The sequence below is a fragment of the Colossoma macropomum genome, unplaced genomic scaffold (assembly GCF_904425465.1).
Source record: "Colossoma macropomum unplaced genomic scaffold, Colossoma_macropomum, whole genome shotgun sequence".
Lineage (NCBI taxonomy): Eukaryota > Metazoa > Chordata > Actinopteri > Characiformes > Serrasalmidae > Colossoma > Colossoma macropomum.
The window spans coordinates 32,859,825-32,882,181 of record NW_023494789.1 but is presented as its reverse complement, the minus strand read 5'-3'; the positions used below and the strand labels follow the sequence as shown (position 1 = coordinate 32,882,181).

At 41.2% G+C, this 22,357-nt stretch overlaps 1 protein-coding gene across 1 annotated transcript in view; it reads right to left on the bottom strand.

The window, feature by feature from the left end:
• Positions 1-22,357, bottom strand: part of plxna1b (plexin A1b) — a 198,764-nt gene that overhangs the window by 54,804 nt on the left and 121,603 nt on the right. Inside the window, exon 9 of the mRNA XM_036571021.1 lies at positions 17,511-17,625. Coding sequence (XP_036426914.1) covers positions 17,511-17,625 — 115 coding nt within the window. The remainder of the gene's footprint in view (positions 1-17,510; positions 17,626-22,357) is intronic.

The window sequence follows — 22,357 nt, the reverse complement described above, 5'->3', positions numbered from 1 at the left end:
GGAACAGGGTGCAGAAGACTGACGAAGGTTGTCCAAGTGACATCATTAGACTGCTCATGCCATAAGTCGACTATTCAGCGTGTGACCGTGCGTGTGGCCAGCACAGGCAGGAACACAAAACAGTTCATAAGGCGTGGGTGGACATGTTCCTATTCCATAAACATCACTCTGAGTGTGTGTGTGTGTGTGTGTTGTGTGTATAAAAGAGAGTCAGCCAACAGATACTTTCTGAGGACAGCAATAAAGCAAGGAAGGAGATGGAAACTTGGCTCATCTCACTGCAATAAAAAGCTGTGCTGTAATGAAATGCATCACCCCCCCGACACACCCACACCCAAGCATGTCCAGTTCATTCTCCGTTATTAAGCCGTTATATGTCCCAACAACAGTTTCCTTTAAACCATCAAATATCTGACTGTTTGTCGATCAGCTTACTCTATCATCTGTGTGTTTGCTCATTGGCTTAGGCAGTCATCTGCTTGTTTGGTGATTGGCTTACAGTGTGAGTAATGGCAGACAGTAGATTACAAAGAGCAAACTGAGACAAAATGAAAACTAACATAATGAAACAAACTGCTACCTGTGCTAAAACAATACAACCTGATTTTAGGAGAAAGAAAGAGTCATTATGTCTGCACTATCAACGAAACATCTTTCTCAATAGAAAACACGCAGTCAAAAGTAGAGCGACTTATCACAGGTTTAGCATATGAAATGCTGGAAGCCATGCAGGAATTCTACAATAGTGCACTCATTAAGCCAAATCAAACAGGCTCGGTTCTAAAATGTTGTCAGGTGACTAATTGCATTCATTCATTCATTCACTTGTTTATTTTTAGAAACAAATTACACTAATATTTTGAACAAAAATATTACCATGTAGTCTCCACATAAGTTTAATTGCTGTTATATTTTACTGTACATAAGTCAGGGTGCGGTGACCAATCGGGACCACTTTAAATTTTATACATATGATCCCAAGAACGCTCTGCAAAATAGCATTTTTACTAAAGCACAGCTTCAAATATGATGCACCACTTAACGACAACGTGAAACAGAACTCGTAATGCATTTACTTTCCATACCGTGATGTATTTCTGAAACGTGGTATCAGGGAGGGTCTCTGAGCTTGCACAGCAATTTCTCTCAATGACAAGTGGGGGCATATTATATTATTGTAGCATTTTGCTACCGGATTGTTCGGCCGTAGGCACGTGGAAGGCATGGCCATGCAAAGCAGCAAGCTTGAAGAACCAGACGTATCACCATGCAGTGGTGAGAGAGACTTATATTTTGTAAATAGCTGTGTTGTGGACATTATTAGTGTGTATATGTTTTAGGCATTGCTTCGTGTTGGGCTGTGGGGTGATTGGGTTAGTCTGTAGTGTCTAGCATGAATGGACTGTATAGGGCTAGAAGTGACCTGCTGGCTACCCCGCTGAATTTGTTAGTGCTGGGTGGCGGGCGGGCCCCTGCTGCATAAAAAACATGCATTTGAAGCACTATGTTTCCATTGTCGTCATCTTCTGCATCAAGGCCCCATTATTTTTCACCGCCCACTATTGCATCGTAATCAAAAATCATTCTGATTTAAGACAATGGAGAAAAAAATTAATTTTAATCTTTTAAATTATGATAACAAATTGTGCTTAGTATGACCAAGAACATTTACATTTACCCTGTGAGTAGCTGCTCTTAACCAGAGTACTTTTAAAAAATGTGAAAAAGTGGAAGAAAAAGTGATGCAAAATACCTGGAGATACTTCAAGGATTTATAAGAATCGATAAGAACATTCATACAAATAGATAAGAGCAATACCACAGCTTCATCTAGTAAAATAAATAAGTGCATTTATTTAACTAAACAAGTGTTGCAGAATGAAATAAGCGTATTTCAAGCAAGTGAACAATAAAAAAGGTAGAGTATTGAAGATAACAGACAGTGATTCAGAAATTAGAAATCCAGTGCCAATGAGTGTTATGAGGCGAGATGAGTCTTCTGAAAATGGCAGACATAAACTAACAAGGTAAAACAGCTCCATTTTGACTTCATGCTGATGTTAAAAGCATAATTCTGTGAAGCATTTTCATGCTAAACTGCAGCCAACCATGCTTAGTTTCTATCTTAACTAATTAACCAATGTGGGATGATTGGTCACTTTTAGCTAAAAAGTGGGCCTTTTAGCTGACCAAGAAAATCCTTATTCAGAGACGGCCTTACAAATCAGCCCATGATGAGGCAGCATTGTATTCTGGAAGCCCATACGGTCATTCTAAACCAGCGAATCAAGAAGGGACAGCAGAAAAGAGGAAAAAAGAAGGCCTGGCTTGGTTATGACAGGTGTCTAAATAGGATATAGCTCCCATTAGAAGAACAGCCTGCAGACCAGCCTGCAACCATACCTCAAACCAGAGGAATTCCTTTCATCTTCCACAAGGTCATTTTTCTGAGAGCTCTGTTCAGCACTTCCATTTCATGTTCAAACTGAGGGCATTTTTTGTGTCAACCCAGCTGGTTCGGCAAGCATGTGTGTCTATATATGTGGGGCAAATGCTCCCTCTTTCCCCAGGCTCCAAGGTTAACCACATCACTAGGCGGTCAGCAGTCATGCCCTGGGTTGACGTGGTAAAAAGCTGGACAGAGTCTGGATGAGAAAGCTGATGGAAACATCTGAGCTCCGCATGTCATATGAGCTCCATAAGAGTCAACTCAAAGTCATGTAAAAAGCTGAGTGGTTTGGCTGCAAACTCACAAGTCAGCCTATCGCACAATCAGGTGGTTTTGATGGACTACATTGCAGCAGCTGTTGCCAAAGTCAGGCAATTACAACAACAAACAACAATAAAACAAAAAAAAACAGTCTAAAAAGTTATGATGGAAGTAAACAAATAAATAAGACAATTAATAAACGAAATAAACAACAAAAATACGAAGGTTGCCCAAAAACAAAAAGAAAAGAAAAGAAAAAAAAATACTGGTAATGAGTTGCCTGGCCAATGTAGGCTCAGAGAGAGCAGATTAATCCATAATTAATGTCAGCAGCGTCGTGGAGCGCTCAGATAAGACTGAGAGGGCGAGAGGGCAAAAAAAAGCAGCAAACACAAATCAAAGCCCGCGACTATCAAAGAGGCCTGCGGATCCGCAAACGACCACCACGAGCGCCGTGGCTAACAGGGAGCCTGACAGAGATAAAGCCAGAGGGCTGGAAGAGCACAGTGTTTTGGACTAGACAGGGTTTAAAGGCATAGTTCTGTGAAGAATCTCATTTATACAATTTTACACCCCATATGCAGTCGATCAGCCTAGACATGTTAAATAAATCAGCACACACATGCCTCAAACCTTGATCTCAAACAGACTTGCATATGCACTTTCTGACACAGTATGACAAACAATAATCCATAAAAAACGGACAAAGGCTTAGTGTAGTTACAAAATAGTAGCAGCAGCCATCTTGAGACCTGAATTGTGGCAGTGCTTTTGTCTATTTGTATAGATAACAGTATGCCAGACAGTATCAGAAACCCAAGCGAGTCTAATTAAGATTTAATAACTCAACATGGTTGAGATGATTTAGGTATGAGGTCTGCTAACAAAGGATAGTAAAATATTTCTTGCTAATGTGATCAATTAGTTCACAACACGCTTTTCTGAGCATACTGTAGATATAGTCAGTACTTAAAGCTACACTATGTAAGATCTGGGGATCTCTGGTGGAAATGTGTAATTGCATGCAACATGCGGAAAAACATTTTGTAACGACGGTTACATCCTCTTCCCTGAGCGGATGAATCAGAGGATTGCGAGCACTTTGAAAGAGTATTTAAAAAGAGAGAAATGTCTTCTGAGGATGTAAGTGAATTATCTTTATTGATCATATCTTCATCAGTTTAATGTTAATTTCACATGACACCTAAACACCATGCCAGACCTTCTTTCTGAGCCTGTGTGTTTGACGCTAATGTGTAAAGATGTAAGACGTGCCCTGAAAACTCCTGCAAAATCAGACCCAATGCTTCTTGACTTTCAAATGAGAATTACAGGCTTTATAGGGCAACATGAACACCATATTTTAGTCTGTTTTTTTATCTCCTGACTCAGTAACACTATTTCTTTCAATTTTAACCACAAAATCTTACATATTGCAGTTTTCAAGAACACTAACTAGCTGCATGATTCATTACAAAGACAGCATAATTCATTCGGCTTAATTGGATTACGGCAGTGCACTCTGTGAAACACTGAATAAAAATCACTGCATCCACAGTTTATCAATTTATAGTATTTTTTTTTAATATGGCACTACTGGTTGTTTCTTTTCTAACTTCCATCAATTACTAGCTACTTTAGCCACACAGCTCCACTGCAAAACTAAAGAAGAAAGCATCAGACACCAAACATGTCTTAGCTAATTGACTATAGCTCTGGTAAAGGGAAAAGGCTGTGAAATCCTGGCCGTGCCACTGCTTTAAGCCTGCGTGAAGGAAACGAACCCGTTTATCCTGGCTAATCAGCCAAAGCCATAAGACAGAGGGAATATTTAGAAAGTAAGAGAATGGTGGTGTGGGTGTGCTCCATTGAGCACCAAACAGATCCGCCACATCCTCCAAGACACGGCGATTCACCTCAGAGCTGACGCCTCAGCTAGCTGTCAGCCAAACTGGCAGTAATGGAAGAAGAGTGGATGTGGGTAAAGAAAGAAATAAATAAATCCCTCGCTCTTTTTCCTCCCTCCATCCCTTTTCATGTTATTTCTGGCATATTCCATTTGGTGGAATAGCTTAGGTAAGCTCATTAGGCAACAAGGTGCTCTGTGCTCGAGAGAGATTGCAAGAGAGAGAGCGAGCGAGCAAGCAAGCGAGAGAGAGGGAGATACTTTGATGGATAGAAAGAAATTGAGGAAACGAGTAAGCGTGAGAAGAGCATGTGTACGATGGAAATAACCTGACAGGCAGCCAACTTATGGTACAGTGTAAAAGAGCTCGCTCTCTCTCCCTCTTTCTCCCACACACACACACACACACACACACACACACACACACACACACACACACACACACAAATCCGCTCCTCACAGCAGCGGTGATCAGTCATTACTGACATTTCAGGGATGTCAAATCATCTGCTACAATTAATCCCATATCGTCCCTTATTGACTGGGCCAGGTACGGATGAGTGAATAGGCCAATATCAGTCCAGCCTGCGCATGTATATACTGACATTTCCAGGTAACTCTTAGAAGGCGCAGCAATAATAAAAGCAGGGTGTAATTTGATTTTAAGCAGAATGGGGCTCAACCTAACAGATTTTGGTTTCCGCTTAATGATTTTTAGAGTATTTGAGCAAAATGAATCAATCTTTTACGCAAGCAGCCTACAAATCTTTGCTATAAATGAAACTTTATTTCTGACATTAACATCTACGATTCGGCTGAAAGGGTTTGAGTGCGCAAACGCAACGACTTTACCCCACAGCCAAGATTAACTGCAACAGATGGAGGAGTTAGTTGTACCAGTCTGGTAAATTGAGGCAAAACAATTAACTCAATACAATTCTTAAAAAACTTAAATATAATTCTTATATATATTCTTATATAATAATTCTTAAAACTGAAATATATTTTATTTACATATCTGGCTTTTGATGAATCTGTGCAAAAAACATTTGAATTCATATGAGACTTACGGAGTTCTCACATTATTTACTATATGAGGCTCAGTCGCAACACTACACAACTAACGCCACCACAAGGCTGTACTTTAGCCTGGACAGCTCTCATTGTGAGTTCTCTATTATTTTTATAATTGTGAGTATTCTTTAAAACTGTGCTACGTTTCAGGCACTAAGATGATGATTAAAACAACAGGTATGGATCTTATGACACACAAAAACGTCTTTAGGGTGAATTTTGAGAAGTATCTGCTCAACTGTTGCCAGAATTCGCAGAATTCCCATGCTATGGGAATATGAGAAGGACTTTCTACTGGAACTTGTTTAACTACATAAACTATACATGCTACCCAAGCAGCACTGCTGTGACCAATACACAATTGGCACCTATATGGTAGGTGCACCCAATAAAATGCCTAATTATTATGAGCAATTTTTGTACTGTTATTTTATACAACCTCTGTATTTCACTAGTGAATACTTCTGCTAGTTGTTGACATCAAAACAAACGAGAAAAGTCAGAAAAGTGGGCTCAAACTAAATACAAATGTAAATATAATTAATTATTTAACTAAATATGCAATTACTTTAAAATAATTACAGCTATAGACTTCTAGGGGTAAATAATATGATTTAAAATAGACAAGACAGCATATCCACAATATATGAAAAACATTTTATTGTTTCACTTTCACCTCTCATTATTTTACCTCGAGATTTGACTGCAGTAATTACACCTGTGCGTAACACATGACACTCGCTTTTCCTTCTAAAATAATAACAACCCACATTTTCTGATGAGAATAACCGCAGCGCAAAGTCTCATATGATTAACCAAAGATTAAAACTGATACGTCTGAATAAGCTTAATGGAGCAAATCAGATCTATTTTTCTATTCGCCCATCCGACTTGAGTCATTATAACTCGACTAATCTAATAACATCATTTAAATGTTAAAGGCTCATTATGCAATCAGTAAATGAATAATTCAGAGTGAAAAACTCCTGTCTGGGTGAAAACGAATGACCCATCTTAGACTAGACTTTATAGGAACATCAGAACCATGAGGCAACATATATACAGCGGAGAGACAAATGTGAGATAAAGCGTGACGAACAATGAGGAACCGGGGGAGAGCCGAGAGGAAGAGAGAGAGACCCCAAGTGAACAAGAGAGAGAGGTAGCAAGAGACTCAGGGCAATTACACTGACATAGTACTTCAGCTGGAGCGGCACCATATCTCTCTCCGTCTCTCCCTCTCTCCCTCTCTGGGTTGGCAGGATGTCTGACAGTCTCCCATCCTCTGGTTTAATTATTCAAAGTGGATTAGATCTTCACTTCCAGCTGCCTAATGCATCCCAGCAATGAATATTACATCTCACAGAGAGAAAAAGAGTGTTAGAGAGGGAGAGGAGAAAGAGAAAGAGAGAGAGAGAAAGAACATGAGTGGTTGAAAAAGAATAAGAGGAAAAACAAAATAAACAAATACATTCATTTTGGAAAGAGGGAACAGAAACAAGCTATGGAAAAAGACAAGGGCAGGACAAAGATTCAGGGGAAAGATTAGCATGAACTGATTTGATAACAGAAGAAAAGGTGAGGATGAGAGAGAGAGAGAGAGAGAGAGAGAGAGAGAGACACTAGAATACGGCAAGTGTTTCATCTTACCGAGAGCTCACATTAATAAATCAGTCAGATGATGCTCAGAAAGCCACGGTAGGCACAAGGAATTATGGATAAAAGGGTCGAGATGACACTAAGTTATGTAACCTCTCTTACAGGGGTGTGACCACATCTCAGACTTTCTTTGGCCAGTGTCTCCCTCTATGATCCAGCTGTCCTGACCCTCCCACGCGCTCCTCATCCGCTTCTTATTCTACCTCCTCCGCAACTCTTCACTTCACCACTCCTCACTCGTACGTTTCTCTTCTTACCTCTCTGGCTGTGTATATTTTCAGGAAAGAAGGTAGGCAGATGAGAGAATTTCTCCTCTGAGAGTGGCAGTGTGAGATGAGAAAGGACGTGAGAGAGAATATAAAGGAGATCAAAATGAACGGCGTGGCTAAAAATAAAGAGATACGGCAGAACAGCTGCTTCCGCAGCACGGGTTCAGATCGGCTCTGGCTGAAATCCTCCGACGCCCACGTCTGATTTAGGTACGACTGGGCCGTCAGACTGCCACGTATTCCGTTTTTTCACAGTCACAGCACCACAGAGACGGATTACAGAGAGCTGGAAGTGTGAGTGCAGGCTCCATCCTCCTGGTTTCTGGCAAACAGAAATGGATGCGTGAGACACCCCTGTGGCACCCTGGGCCTTTATTTACTCACTTTCGGTGGTTCTTAGATCTAGAACTGAACACTGGAGTGGATTGTGAGTGGTGGTCTGACAGGATTTCGAATGCTCTAGAACAGGGGTGCCCAAATGCTTGGTCTTAGGAGGCCACAGTGCTTGGTCAAGAGCCAAAAAGACAAAAACAATACACGAATACAGATGGTAGGCAAGCTTCAAATGGAGTTTCAAAAAGTACTAATGTACAAATTATAACATGACACTTTATTTGGTTACTGAAAAACATTGAGTGGGGGTGAGGGGTTAGGATAACCTTATGGCGGGCCGAATCAAACGTCTTCATGGGCCATCTTTGGCCTCTGAGCCACAATTTGGGCAGCCCTGCTCTAAAAAGTAGTTTGTGTTCTACTGACTCTGACCTCCTGGTTTCTGGCAAATAGAAATGCACCCATTGGACCCCCCCTGTGGCACACCAGGCCTTTATTAACTCACTTTCTCGGATTATTAAATTCAGAACATCTTTTCAGAGCAAGGTTGCACACGACAAACTTGTAGTCTTCCACTCCAGTGCAGGGCAGCTGCAGTACACCACAGTTTAGTTATTTCTCTGCTGAAAAAACACAAATCAGGTTTATGTCAGCATAGAAATCACTAAACTGTGCAGGACTGCAGCCCTCCAGACCAGAGCTGAATGCCCCCTGATCTAGAAGTGAACACTGGAGTCCATGGTTGCAGAATCTGGAACATTCTAGAAAGTATTTTGTTTCCTATAGACTCTCGTGCTGTGCCGGCACCTATATTTGGGCATGACAGCTTTAGACCACCATATACCGTGCTTATATCTGCACACTATCCCATATTAACAAGTCATAGAGAGCTGGAAATGTGATCGTTGTCTCCATCCTCCTGGCAAGTGGATATGGACACACTGGACATCTCTGAGGCACCCCAAGACCTTATTTACTCACTTTCTCAGATAATTAGATCTAGAACAGAACACTGAGGTCCACTGTGCCAGTCGTGGTAGGATTTGAAACATTCTAGAAAGAAGTTAGTGTTCTGCGAACTCTCACGTGCTGCGGGTCCAGCGAGCTGTCACGGTTGGCTTGTTAGCCAACTGGCCAGAGAACCGCGACTGTGCTGCCCAACGCCTCCCTTTCCCCTTCTCCTCTCCGACTCTGCCTGCTCCCTCGCGCTTGTTAGAGCGGTCACGCTCCAGCTGGCGTGGAGCTGAGCTGTTTCTTAACCATCACACTCCTTCGTTTCCCTTCCTCCTCCTCTTCCTTTACTCCCCTCTTCGCCTTGCTCGCCACCCCCTCCACCCCCGGTGCAGTCCACCCCTCTTCCAGAACATTTGGAAAATAAATGGCGTCACTCCCATAATGTAATCTCCCACTTGTTATTGCCAGGATGACTTTTCTCGTTGTTTTTTCTCTCCTTCTCCCCCACATGCACATCTGGACTCCATTAGAGGGAGGGTGACTGGCCTCTCCTCCTCCGTACTTCTGGGCACTCGAAAAGCACAGAATTATGGGGGATTCCCGCGGGACCGCCGGAGACAGGGCTGAAGCGCTGCATCACCATGACAACCGGGCAAGTCTGCTCTCTTGCTCTTTCGCCCCTTTTCCCCTTATCTCTGTTCTTTCTCTCTTTTACAGCTTTTTTCCGCTAAATTAAAGCAACTCAAGTTTCAGCGCTGAAGGGAGGGGGGTGAGAGAAAAGCGAATGAGAAAGAGAATGAGCAAAAAGCAAGTGATGGAGACAGAGTGAGAGAGCGAGCATGCATCAGACAGAAGATGCTTTCTCCCGTCGTTTTGATCAATTGCTTAATTTGCTACAATAAGACAAATCAGAAGGGGAAATCAGTGAGTGCTCTATTGTTAAAAGAGGCTTAGATATAATGGTTATAAATGAGAGGAGGATTGAGTGTTAGAAATCTAGCAGCAGGATCAGTGCGGACCAAAGGAAAAAAAGACTATCTTCTGAAATATCTTCCCCACATCTCTCTGTGATGAGTTGCATATATATTAAAAATGACAACATATTCACTGCTCATGTTTATGTGTACATAATAATAATAATAGACACATGAAAAACAACATGAAACACAAACTCACTGGTACACTTACCATATAGATGCACTTTATAGGTTTAAAACTACTGACTATAATTAAGGCTGCTGACTGATACACCAGCACCACACACTACCATGTCAGTGTCACTGCTGCGCTGAGAATTTTCCACCACTGTTATTTTGTACAAGCTCTGTATTTTTCTAGCTTTAAAGGCCACACTGGACACAACGCTTGGTGCCTCTGAGCATGTTCAATTTCTCAGTGTGTCACAGAATGCTACTCAGCATTTTGCCATTAGTACTTTATACTGAAGTCATGCTGAGTACTGAGCCACAGTAGATCACATGCTGCTTGAAATTTACACAGAGAAAGGCTGTTAGTCTTTTAGATGAACAAACCAATGCTAATGGTAAATTCTCAGCTAATGTTAATCCCCCAAACTTTTTAACCTTAAATCATGCAGCTCAAAAAACACTGAGGTAGGGAAGAGTTAGTAAATAGATGTCAAATGTGACACCTTAAAAGTTTTATTTTTATTGAATGTATACGTGTAAAAGGGAACCTGAGTGAATGTAGAGTGTAAACGTGAACCTGAGTTTGATGTTTATTGGTGTTCTCACTGCACACATTCTATGTGGTGCAGCTATGCTTTGCACTGTATCTGCTACGTGATGCTACACGATGCATAGCAGTGTGGCACGATACGTCTGGTGTGCAGAGGCCTCACTCAACTGAAATCTTCAGTACTTATATTGTATAATAGCGTACGGGTTCAAAATGGATACCAGCACTACAAATTCACTATGAAGCTAAAGCCAAACACCAGCAACTTATTCACCACCTGAAAACACTGTAGATGCAGGAATATGGAGAATCTACTACACTGATAGCCACATTTAGCATTTGCATTATAAATAAAAGAAGAATAGAAAGTTTCACTGCATTTAGTGTTGTGAAGTTTATCATTTCTTAACCTTAAAGGGTGCAAAACATTACATTACTACTACAACTACTACTACTACTACTAAAAAGAATAATATTAAATAGATTGTTGGTATTTCCTGATGTCATATCATGATTGGAAAACATATGGAAAATATCAGAATACAGCTTCGCACTCACATCTCCCAGCCTTGATACAGGCCTACTGTTAATCTTAATGAAATTTGTTGACACTTGTACATTCCTCATACATCCTGCACTCGATAAATAAAAGATTCTAATTCTGATTCTGAAAGCAGTCGAAAGGAAGAATGGCAGAGGGATAGGTGAGGGAGAAAGAGGAGAGAGAGGAGTCAAACTCTTCAGAGATTCAGCCAGTGTGAGGAGATTGATATATGCCATCCATACCTCCCTCACCCATCCCTCTCTTCTCCTCGCCTGCTCACCCTCTGGCCCTCCAGTGCAGGTTCTGCTTCTCACAGATAAGACCCGAACACGCACACACACGCGCAGCACTCATCTCCACAGGGGGTATCCTCCCTCTCCTCATCCCTTCATCCCCCCTCCATCCTTCCCCCACACAGCTGCAGTGGTGAGTGTAGGGGGTGGTGTAAGCGTCTGGGTAAATGCCAGCATAAACATGGCGAGCCAAAGAGTTCACCGAGCAAAGAATTCACACGTCTACATACACACATGCACACACACACACACACAAACACAAACACACACACACACACACACACACACACACTACATTCAACACAAATCTTTTGCTCGGAGAGAAAGGGAGAAACACACTTACTGCACACCCACACCCTGTCGTTCTTTTCCTTTTCTGTCATTTTTTTTCTTGCTTATGGTCTCTCTAGAAAAACAGAGACCACGCAGAGCTCCTTCACCTGCCAGACTGACATATTTTAAAGTGTATTTTTAATTTCTGCATAATTAAATCAACATTAAGATTAGTGACATGAAATCAAGCTAATGAAATTTAGAGTCAGAATTGTTCATACCGGTGGTGATAGGAACCTGACGTCTGAAGCATTTAATGCCTCTAAAAGCTCCCTCACAGACAGCTGTTACACGAAATGCTAACAAATATGTTGCCTCATGCCTGAGATATTGTTTTAGGATAATTATGAAAAAAGGTTCTGGCATAAAACAATAAAAAAAAATATTTACACACACAACATTAACATCAACATTAAATATAAAAACTAAGAAGCTACATCTACAGTGCATAAAAATATTCACCAGCTCAGCCTAGTTTAAAATTACTTCACATATAAGTACATTAACTAGTTTTATTCAACTCAAATAAGACTTTGAATAAATCAATGTTTAATTTGAAGTATTTATTTGAGATTGAGTTCAATTGCTTGTTACTACATAGGATCATTTTTAGGCTACTATTTTTACAATGTAGGGTCACTGTTTGTTTTATAGTTAATAAATTTTGCTGCATTTGTGTTGTAGACATCACGACTCCTGATTTCTACAACCACTACTGTAAAGAGTCGGTAAGATCCTCTACAAGGATCCATTCACACTCCTATTGAACCACTCTAAATTACTTTGTTAACATCTCGACAATTAACACCTCTTTGACGTATGAGAAAACAATATACCACACTTAACGAACCATTCGTCTCCTTTTTTCTTGTCCTATTCTATAAAACACTATATAGCAAAAAAAGAAAATGACAGAGAACCATGTCAAAATATTACACTGCTATTATGATGGAAATGCTGCATGTAATCTCCATTGATAATCATGCTCTAGTATATCCAAAACTTCAGACAAAGTCAAGCTATGCTACATGGCCAAAGTATGTGGACACCTCTCCTAATTATTGAGTTCAGCTGTTTCAACTACACTCATTGCTAACAGATGTACAAAATCAAGTGCATAGCCCTGCACTCTCCATAGATACAATACTGGTAGGAGAATGGGTTGAAATGAGGCTCAGTGACTGTCAAAGGATGCCACCTTTGCTACAAGTGAGCCTGTGAAATTTCTGCCCTGCTAGATTTGCTACAGTCAACTTTAATGGTTATTGCTGTGAAACAAAAAGCATCAAGGAGCAACAACAGCTCAGCCACGAAGCGACAGACCATGCATACTCAAAGTGTGGGGTTGCCAAGTGTTGAACCACATGGCATGTAAAAATTGCCCATCATCTTTTGCATCACTAACTACAGAGGTCCAAACTGCCTCTGGAGGCAAGATCAGCATAAGAACTGTGAGTCAGGAGCTTCATGAAATGGGTTTCCATAGCCAAGCAGTTGGACACAACCCTAAGATCACTATGCGCAATACCAAGCGTCAGCTGGAGTGGTGTAAAGCATGGCGTCTGGACTCTGGAGCAGTAGAAATGTGTTCTCTGGAGTGACGAATCACACTTCACTGTCCGGCAGGCCGATTGGACGAATCTGGGTCATGACGCTACATACCGAAATGCATAGTTCCAACAGTAAAGTCTGGTGGAGGAGGGATAATGGTCTGGGGCAGTTTTTCAGGGTTTGGGCTCAGGCCCTTAGGTTCATGGAAGGGTAAAATTAATGCTACAGCATACAAAGCCCCTTAGACAAATATATGCTTCCAACTTTGTGGAAACAGTTTGGGGAAGGCCCTTTCCTGTTCCAGCATGACTATGCCCCTATGCACAATGCAAGGTCCCTAAAGACATCGTTTGATGAGTTTGGTGTGGAGGGACTCATGCACAGAGCCCTGGCCTCAACCCTACTGGACACCTTTGGGGAGACTTGGAACGCTGATTGCGAGCCAGGCCTTTTCGTCTAACATCAGTGCCTGACCTCACCAATGCTCTTTCGACTGCATTTGTACAAATTCCTTCAGACACACTCCAAAATCTTGTGGAAAGCCTTCCATAAAAGGGGAGGCTACTATAGCCATAAAAGGTGGGGGGTGAGGGTAACGCCACATTAAAGCTCATGGTTTTGGAATGGGGATGTCCAACAAGCTCATATAGATGTGATGGTCAGGTGTCCACTTTCAGTCATATAGTGAATACCTCTGTCCATTCTATTCTCAATACGAATGTCCAACTTATGTTAAGAGAGAGGAAAGTGTGTATAAACACAAGTAACTCTCCCATGGCTACACTGAACAACTTTACCTGGTTGTGTCAATGTGTGTTTTGGCTGTGACCTCCTGAGGACTCATCTACAGTATGTAAGTTGCTTCTCCAGGCCGAGTCTTAGTGAAAAACGAGACACAACATTAATTCCACTGCACTCGCTCACTCTCTCTCTAATTTATGAGGACTGCATTTGTAAAATCCAGCTATTACACTGGGCTGACGTTTTCTCCAGATTTTCGCTCGTCTCTGAATTGTGGTGCTGGCTCTTCCCGCTGTGCGGTTTTCTGCACGTCCAGCTGGGGAACCGGGTCTGCCACCTGAACCAATTCCAGACGGGCTGATAGCTCAGCCGCAAAAGCTTTTGTTGATAGGGAGCTTGAGAGTTGTCACGTAAAGCAGAAGAGCGGGAAGAAAAATTGTAGAAACATGGAACATAAATAAAGGGATGCTGGAGGGGAGGAAAGGAAGGGAGGGGAAGGGGAGAGAGACACGAAAGAGAGAAAGAGTGAGAGAAAGAGAGGAAGAGTAAGAGGAAAGAGAAAGAGAGAAAGATGGAAAGAAGGAGAGACAAGAAAACAAACAAGAAAGAGAAAGAGCATGAATAAGCAATAGAGGTAAAAAAAGAGAGAGACTGAGAGAAAGTGAGAGAGAAAGACAAGGACAGAGAGAGAGGGAGAGAGAGAAAGAAGGACAAAGAGAGAGGGAGAGAGAGAAAGAGAAGGACAGAGAGAGACGGAGAGAGAGAAAGAGAAGGACAGACAGAAAGATAAAGAGAAAGCAGAGAAAAAGAAGACAGAGAGAAAGAGAGCGAGCAAGAGAGAAAGTGAGAGAAAAAGAGAACGACAGAAAGAGAGGGAGAGAAAGAGAAGGACAGAGAGGACAGAGAGACAGCATGTGCAAGAGAAACAGAGTGAAAGAGAGAAAGAGCAAGAGCAAGACAAACAGAAAGAGGGGAAAAAAGGACAGAGAGAGAAAGAATGAGACAGCAAGCAAGAAGGGCAAAAGAGAGAGAGCGAGAGAGAGAGCGAGAGGGATGTGTGAGCTGGTCATTCTATAAGTGCCCAAGACAGCACTGAACGAACCTGAGCTTTCCTTTCAGAGCTCATTTGTTCACATCCAACAGTGACTTACAGCTAAACATTTCTCAAACACACACACACACACACACACACACACACACACACACACACACATACACATACACACACACACACACACACTACACATACACACACACACACACCCTCATCAGCAGTACTAACACATGTCAGTGGTGGATTATGAAAGGCTAAGATAACTACAGCCGGTGGGGGTCTGCTTCAGCCAGCCACCACATGAACCAGAACAAATGGGAACCGCAGTAGGGGAGTGTGGACAATAAATGAGCATGTACGAGCAGAGTGTGTGTCTGAGTGATGGATTAACTTTGGGACTGTGTGGCTAGTGGATGATCTAAACGAGTTGACATGCGAGGGTCTCAGTACTCAGATGTGATTCAAAGGAGCGTCCTCTTCCCTGGACAAAAACCTGTTTTCGTGTGCATGTTTGTGTATGTGTGTATTCGCCTGCTCTCTCCTGCAGCCCGGGCAACAGAAAGCAGCATGAGAAGCAAAGGCCAGGCGTAATTGGGAAGAGGTTTTATCCCCTCTGACCAATTAAAACGCAGCTATGCATACACAAACAACCAATCAGAGGCCTCATGCTAAGCTGAGGAGATAAGGGAATTGTTTCTGCCAAGACTGAAGGACACGCAGAGAACGACGGAAACACACACCACAGCCGCACTCACGTACACACAACAAAGACACAGACAGACATACAGACAGGCAGGATCTGGAAAATATCATTTACATTAACAACATTAGCACACAACAGTGCATGTTTACAGTATAGCAGCATAGTACACGCTGACATGCACACAGACACTTCCACCGACTAGAGAACTGTACACACATTAGCGCACAACAGCGCGTGTTTACAGTATATCAGCATGGTGCAGCACAGTGTCTATTACACTGCAGCAATACTACATTAGTGAAAAAACACCACCGCACCGGCTCATTCTCACGTACTGCAGCTGAACCTCCGATGGCTCCCTACTCTTTATGTAGTGTCCTGTTTAGATCATGATGCTACAGGACAATTAGTGCACTATTTGACTGTATACGTACACTATACGTCCAAAAGTATCCAGACATGCTGTCCAATTAGTAAATTCAGCTACTGTATGGAGTAGCCATTGCTAACACGTGCTAACAAGCAGTGCACCACTGGGGGGCTTTATATCCCTCGTCATTGGGCATAGCCACCTTAGGCTCATGTGCAGCTGTTTCAGAGCATTCAATTCTATTAACAGTGCTTTTCTAAGGAGATTGTACAATCTGTACACTAATGCTTTTGTGGCTAAATGCAATCAAACCCTCATAGCAATGTTTAAATACTAGACACTGGATATGCAGGTTTCTACAAACTTATGGACATATAGTGCATACAGATTCAGCTCATATGATGTGATGTTCATGTGGTCACATGACAGGAACTATTCAAAGGGAAACTATCTAGTCACTGATTTTTCAAGCACACATGTTTATCTGCTGCAGTATTTCAACCATAATGGTAAAAATGTTAAGAACTAACCTATTAGCAATGATAAACACAAGGGGATTAATGATATCAATATTTTCAGATTCAATATATATTTAATTCTGAGGTCAAGATTTGATAAATTTTTTTTATATTTACGTGAAAGTCTTCAGTCTACAGAGCTATAATTATATACCACAGATTTGGTTTGGCTCAAATAATGATTCTCAAACAGAACTTCTTCAATGTCTGCTGCACCAGGACTCTAACAGAACAAGTTCCAAAAATCATAACCAGAGAATTTAGAATGACTTCAGCCCAGCCCCTCTCCGTCCCCACCCACCTTACTCTGACAGGATTCAGCCAGATACCAGGGTTTGATTACTGACTGAGGCTTCCATGTAAAAAGGCAAATACGAGACCCTCAGAAGTGACCGAGGGGTGTATCGGCTTTATATTTTTAAATATTTTAAAATTTTAAATACTGAAAGATATTTTTTTTTTCTCAATTGTTCAATATTGTACTGTTAATGGGTTCACACCTTAGTTTTCATTCTCATAACTAAAGAACTTGCATGTTTTACAGTAGTTCTTGAACAATTTATTGAAATGATTAACTTAAGTATTGTCCATTTTTATTCATATTTAATTTCTATTATTGTATTATAAGACTACACCAATAGTAAGTCTAGTGATAAAGGAGTTAATAAACACTAACAACAAATGATCACTGTCAGACAAATCCTCTTTGTTGTTTCAGTGTTTGCACTGTGTTCTGCACCTGAACATGATCGTTTTTGTAGGCGTTTTTCAACACGGACAGGAAGTGACATGCGACTCACCTCTGACATGTTAACCCGGCCTTCCTGGAAGGAGCAGTCATTGGCATTCTGCGTGCACATGTGACGGTATTTACACCAGTGACACGGGAAGGAGCCGTTCACACACGACAAACACCTGCAGATACACACACACAGACACACAGTTTACATAAATAAAGGCAATAAAGAGCAAAACACCAACAACAGAGAAATACTGCAACCATGAGGAAATAACTAACTAACAGAGCATCAACTGTCCTTTCCCTGTCTCTCTACAACCAGCAAATGACTGTCCTTGTCTTTCATCCTGTCTCCCTCCCTCCCTCTCTCTTTTTTTTTTTAAGTCAACCTTTTTGTGAAGCTGTTCTTTCATCCTCACACAAAGATGAGCTTTCAGTAAGACACCCAGGGCTTAGACTGACACAGAGAGGAAGAGAGAGTGATGACATGAGAGAGAAAGATCAAATAGAGTAGGATTTCCCAGAGAGAGGGAGAGAGAGACAGACAGACAGATAAAGAGGAAAGAGCGAAAGATAAAGAGAGATACGGAGCATGCGAGGGACAGCTTCTTGCGAAGAGAGAGAGAAAGATAGAAAAAAGAGGGAGAAAGACAGAGTAAGAGAGATGAGAGGCAGACAAAAAGCAAAGAGAAAAAGAGGGAGAAAGAAAAACGAAATTGAGAAAGAGAGAGAAAGAAAGGGAGAAAGACAGAGTGGGGGAGGTGAGAGAGCGAGACAAGAAAAACAAGATTGAGAAGAGAGAGACAAAGAGAAAAAGAGAGAGATAATCAAACCAAATGTGAAACTAAAGAGAAAAGAGTGAGGGATATAGAGAAATAGAGAGAGAGAGAGAGAGATAAGGAACTCAGAAAGACAGAGGGCGAGAGAAAGAAAACCAAGATTGGAGAGAGAGAGAGAGAGAGAGAGAGAAGGAAAGAGGGAGACAGACAGAGAGTGGGGGAGATGTGTGTGAGAGAAAGTGAGAGAGAGAGACAGACAGACAGGGAAAGCTAATGAAACGTAAGGAGGAGCCTTTGAGCTGCTCTGATGTCTCCTCCTCCACTCACACATGTGCAGTATAAATATACACAGCCTCTGTATCCAGAGTGCTCTGAGTGCTTTGGCTGGAAAAGCTCGGCCATTCATTTCAATTAATCATCTCAGTCAAGCGATTTGTTCACCCACAGACGTTAAACGATCGTTCAGAACAAAGACTGCCGACCACATAATTGAATCACATGATCCTCTTAATTGACCAATCTGCGTGTGCGTTGAGAGAAGCTGTCCAATTAGTTGAGAAATGGTTGGTCAAGGAAATTATCCCCACTTCCTAATCCAAACCAGGCAATTCATCAAAGAATGCTCCACGATGTCCATCGCTGCTATATGGTTAGAGAGAGAGGTGGTGCGGGTCTGTATGCTTCTGTGTGTACTAATATGTGAGGGTGGGTGTGTGTGTGTGTGTGTGTGTGTGTGAGTGTGTGTTAAGTGACCTCCCATCGAGGCACCATTTGTCAGTTGGTTAATGCTGGATCTCTGGAGAGCACTAATCCATTCAGTCCACCAATCAGGGTCAGGCACGCAGAAGGGGCAGCCGTGATTGATAATAAATGAATGAAGGTCTGTTAAAGCGGCCACACGAACGTGACCATGAGAGCATGTGAGCACACTAAAGATAAAAACGATGCAGTAAATGTGCGTGACAGATGGGCTTTTTCAAATATACAGATTTCCAAACTCATCTTGGTATTTGTTCACTTATTTGGATAAGCACATTAAGCTGAAATACATTTTGTATTATCTTGTACTATTTAAATGCATTTTCGGCAGGAAACAAGCAGCTGTTACTGCATCTCACACTGAGTGGAACAACAATATCTAAGTGCTGCCACATATGGAAACATTTCAGCCAAAAAGCTAAAATTTGGGCAGAATAAGCTGCACAAGTAATACTACAGTAATACTGCCTAAAATTCTACAACAGATCAACCCAAAATCAGGCACAGACCCCCTCGTATGCCAGCTGCATGCAAGAAATGAATATTAGCATAAAAACCTGCAAAAGCATTAACCTCTTAAAAAAATAATCCCAGGGTTACTACACACTAAGGTTTATTATTCAGTAACTACAGGGTAGTAACAACTACTTCAATGCAAACTGGCTGAGCTATTCTTAGGATATAGAAGTGTGTAATAACGTTTGGCCTGTTGGCGGTCCCCAGCCATTTAAGGGGTTAAATAATGGGTAATATCTTATTTAAAGGCTAGATATATAGGATCTTCATGACATATACATAAGCACTGAATAATACTTAAAAACATGACTATTTAAGTATTAATGAAAGCCTTATGTTAGTATATGACAACATATAATGTTTAACGAGGTTAGGGATAATGTAAAGTAATATAAAGCAATGGCACAGAGCAGAGGCCTAGTTAAGAAGACTATCTATCAGCTGTATGACTGAATTCTGATGCCCTCAAAATACAGTTATTTTCCTACAAATTGGTCAATGTGTCATTTATTTCATAAAATACTGTCATCCTGTACATACTGACAAAAGCTGTTGATAAACACTTACATATTACTTTTTAAAAGTGTTATTCAATTCTTAGGTATGTCTTATTAAGTCCCTGTTAAGGGAGCCTTCAAATAAAGTGTTACTCATTTGGCAAGGCAAACATATTGCTTAATTTTAGGAAGTTTGTTTCCTATTCATTTAAAAATTCTGAAATTTGAACAGTAAAAATTCTTAAAATGCCTCTGCCTAGTCAATCTTCATTCATGTTCGGGGGGTGAAGAAAGAAATTGAGGACTGAACGGTTGAATGGTCTGGTGTGATTGAAGAATAAAAATGAGCCTCTATTTCTTCTCTCGTCCCCTTCCTCCACCCCCCCCCAACCTTCTCTCAACAGGGCCTTAATCCAGCCCTCCTGTTGCGCCCCCACCGCCACCAACCCAGACCGCATCTTAAACACCCTCCTCTCCCAGTCTGAAGTGGGGGTTAATTTCAGGGCCTCACTAGAATCCCAGTCACCATAAAGCCCCCCCATTCCGAGCCCTCTTACCCCTCTGTGGAGCTCAAGAGATGGAGCTGGGGGCTTCATTTCAGGTGGCCCTCTGAACCGGAATTATTATAATCCACACACGTCGCACGGAGCTGCTTTCTTAAGCTAAATTCATGTAGGGTCTGGCCTCTCTCTCCTCCCCTGCATTCTCTCTCTCTCTCTCTCTCTCTCTCCTCCCCTGCATTCTCTCTCTCTCTCTCTCTCTCTCTCTCTCTCTCTCTCTGTCTCTCTGTCTCTCTGTCTCTCTCTCTCTCTCTCTCATTTTCTTCTACGATATTAAAATGGCTGCTCTGTCCAGGCCTGCTGCTCCAGACACCGACAGTAAAGACACAATACATCCCCGATTCCTCTTTTTTTCCGCCCCTCTTTTATGCTTTTATTATGGACCTCGGCTTTTCTCTCCAGTAACTGATTTAAAGAGAGAGGATAATGTAAATAGCTAGCAAGTTAAATGGCAAGTGCTCTTAAAGAGAAGAGTGTGCAATGTGTGTGCTCTTACATACGAGGAAAAACAGTATTCTGTTCTGAAAAAAGCCCTTTTCAAGAAGTAACAGGCCTCTTATTCCATTCCATTCCTTCTTTCTCTCTTCCGCACAATCTTTTCCTCCTTATCTTGCGTATCAGATCCACGCCTCTCCTCTCTTTCCTTCCATCACTTTCTACCCAGCTTACAAATCACATGCCATTCCAGACACATGATGTCCATTTCATAGCTATCATAAGAAAACTACAAAAAATCCAGTTCTGTTTTGTTTTTTTCCTGTTTGAAAATGCTGCCTTTTAATATTGTGAGAGTATTAAAATGGCCTACTATAAATAATCAATTAAATTACACGTAATAAAGTTTTTGTTTTCATTAACTAACTTAACTCATCCACCATGGCCCTGAAGTACCTCCTCTCCTGTATATTTTGAGATGGAAACCTGCATCTCCAATTCACCCAACAGAACTGTGTTAATTTAATGTTATTCATTACCATGTCGTCGCCATCACAAGCAAACTCTGTATTTCAGAAATGGTAACAATGTAGGAGAATCACAAAAAATGATTTTAATGTACAAAAATGTAATAAGATTTTACCAGTGACTTTTAACCATTCTATTGGTCCATTCCACCGGTCATTTTACACTGTCAAATGGTGAAAAAAACATGTAGAATAAAAATGCTATTAACAATGTTTTTTGCTTTCCTATAAAGCTTTTTTTTTCAAACTAAAGCTGGATATTGCGATTGAATACTATTATGGTACCAATCACATTACTTACAACACTACTGAGTACTGAAAAATTTCATCTCATTCAACACAGAATTTCAAATCCTAAGTGGTCAGTTTATCAGCATCCACGAGCCAAAAAGCATGCTTGTTCCAAAATCCTGACTGCTGACTGGTCTAAATCACATTCTGAATGCAAATTAACATCAGCGCTTTTTGATTACATTTCAATTCATTGCATTCAGATGATATAAATCGTCATAAAAAAAACACGTATCCCAAAATGGATAACTTTATAGGAGAGGCAAAAACATTCTTAACTTTTAACGTACATTAAAGAGTTTTTATTCTAGGTCATTTTGGAGTATTTCTATTGGTCCATTTATTGTGGAATGTTCACACATTGTAAGAGATGGCTGCTTTGTTCAAGTGATGGAGAAAAACCTGAAAAAAGTTTTTTTGGCACAATATCCACTTCCAGTAGCTCACACTGATTTCTGGCTTAAGCAACACTAAGATGTAAGGTTACGCTATATAACATTTAGGGATTTGGAGACCTCTCTGGAGGAAATGTATTATTGCATGC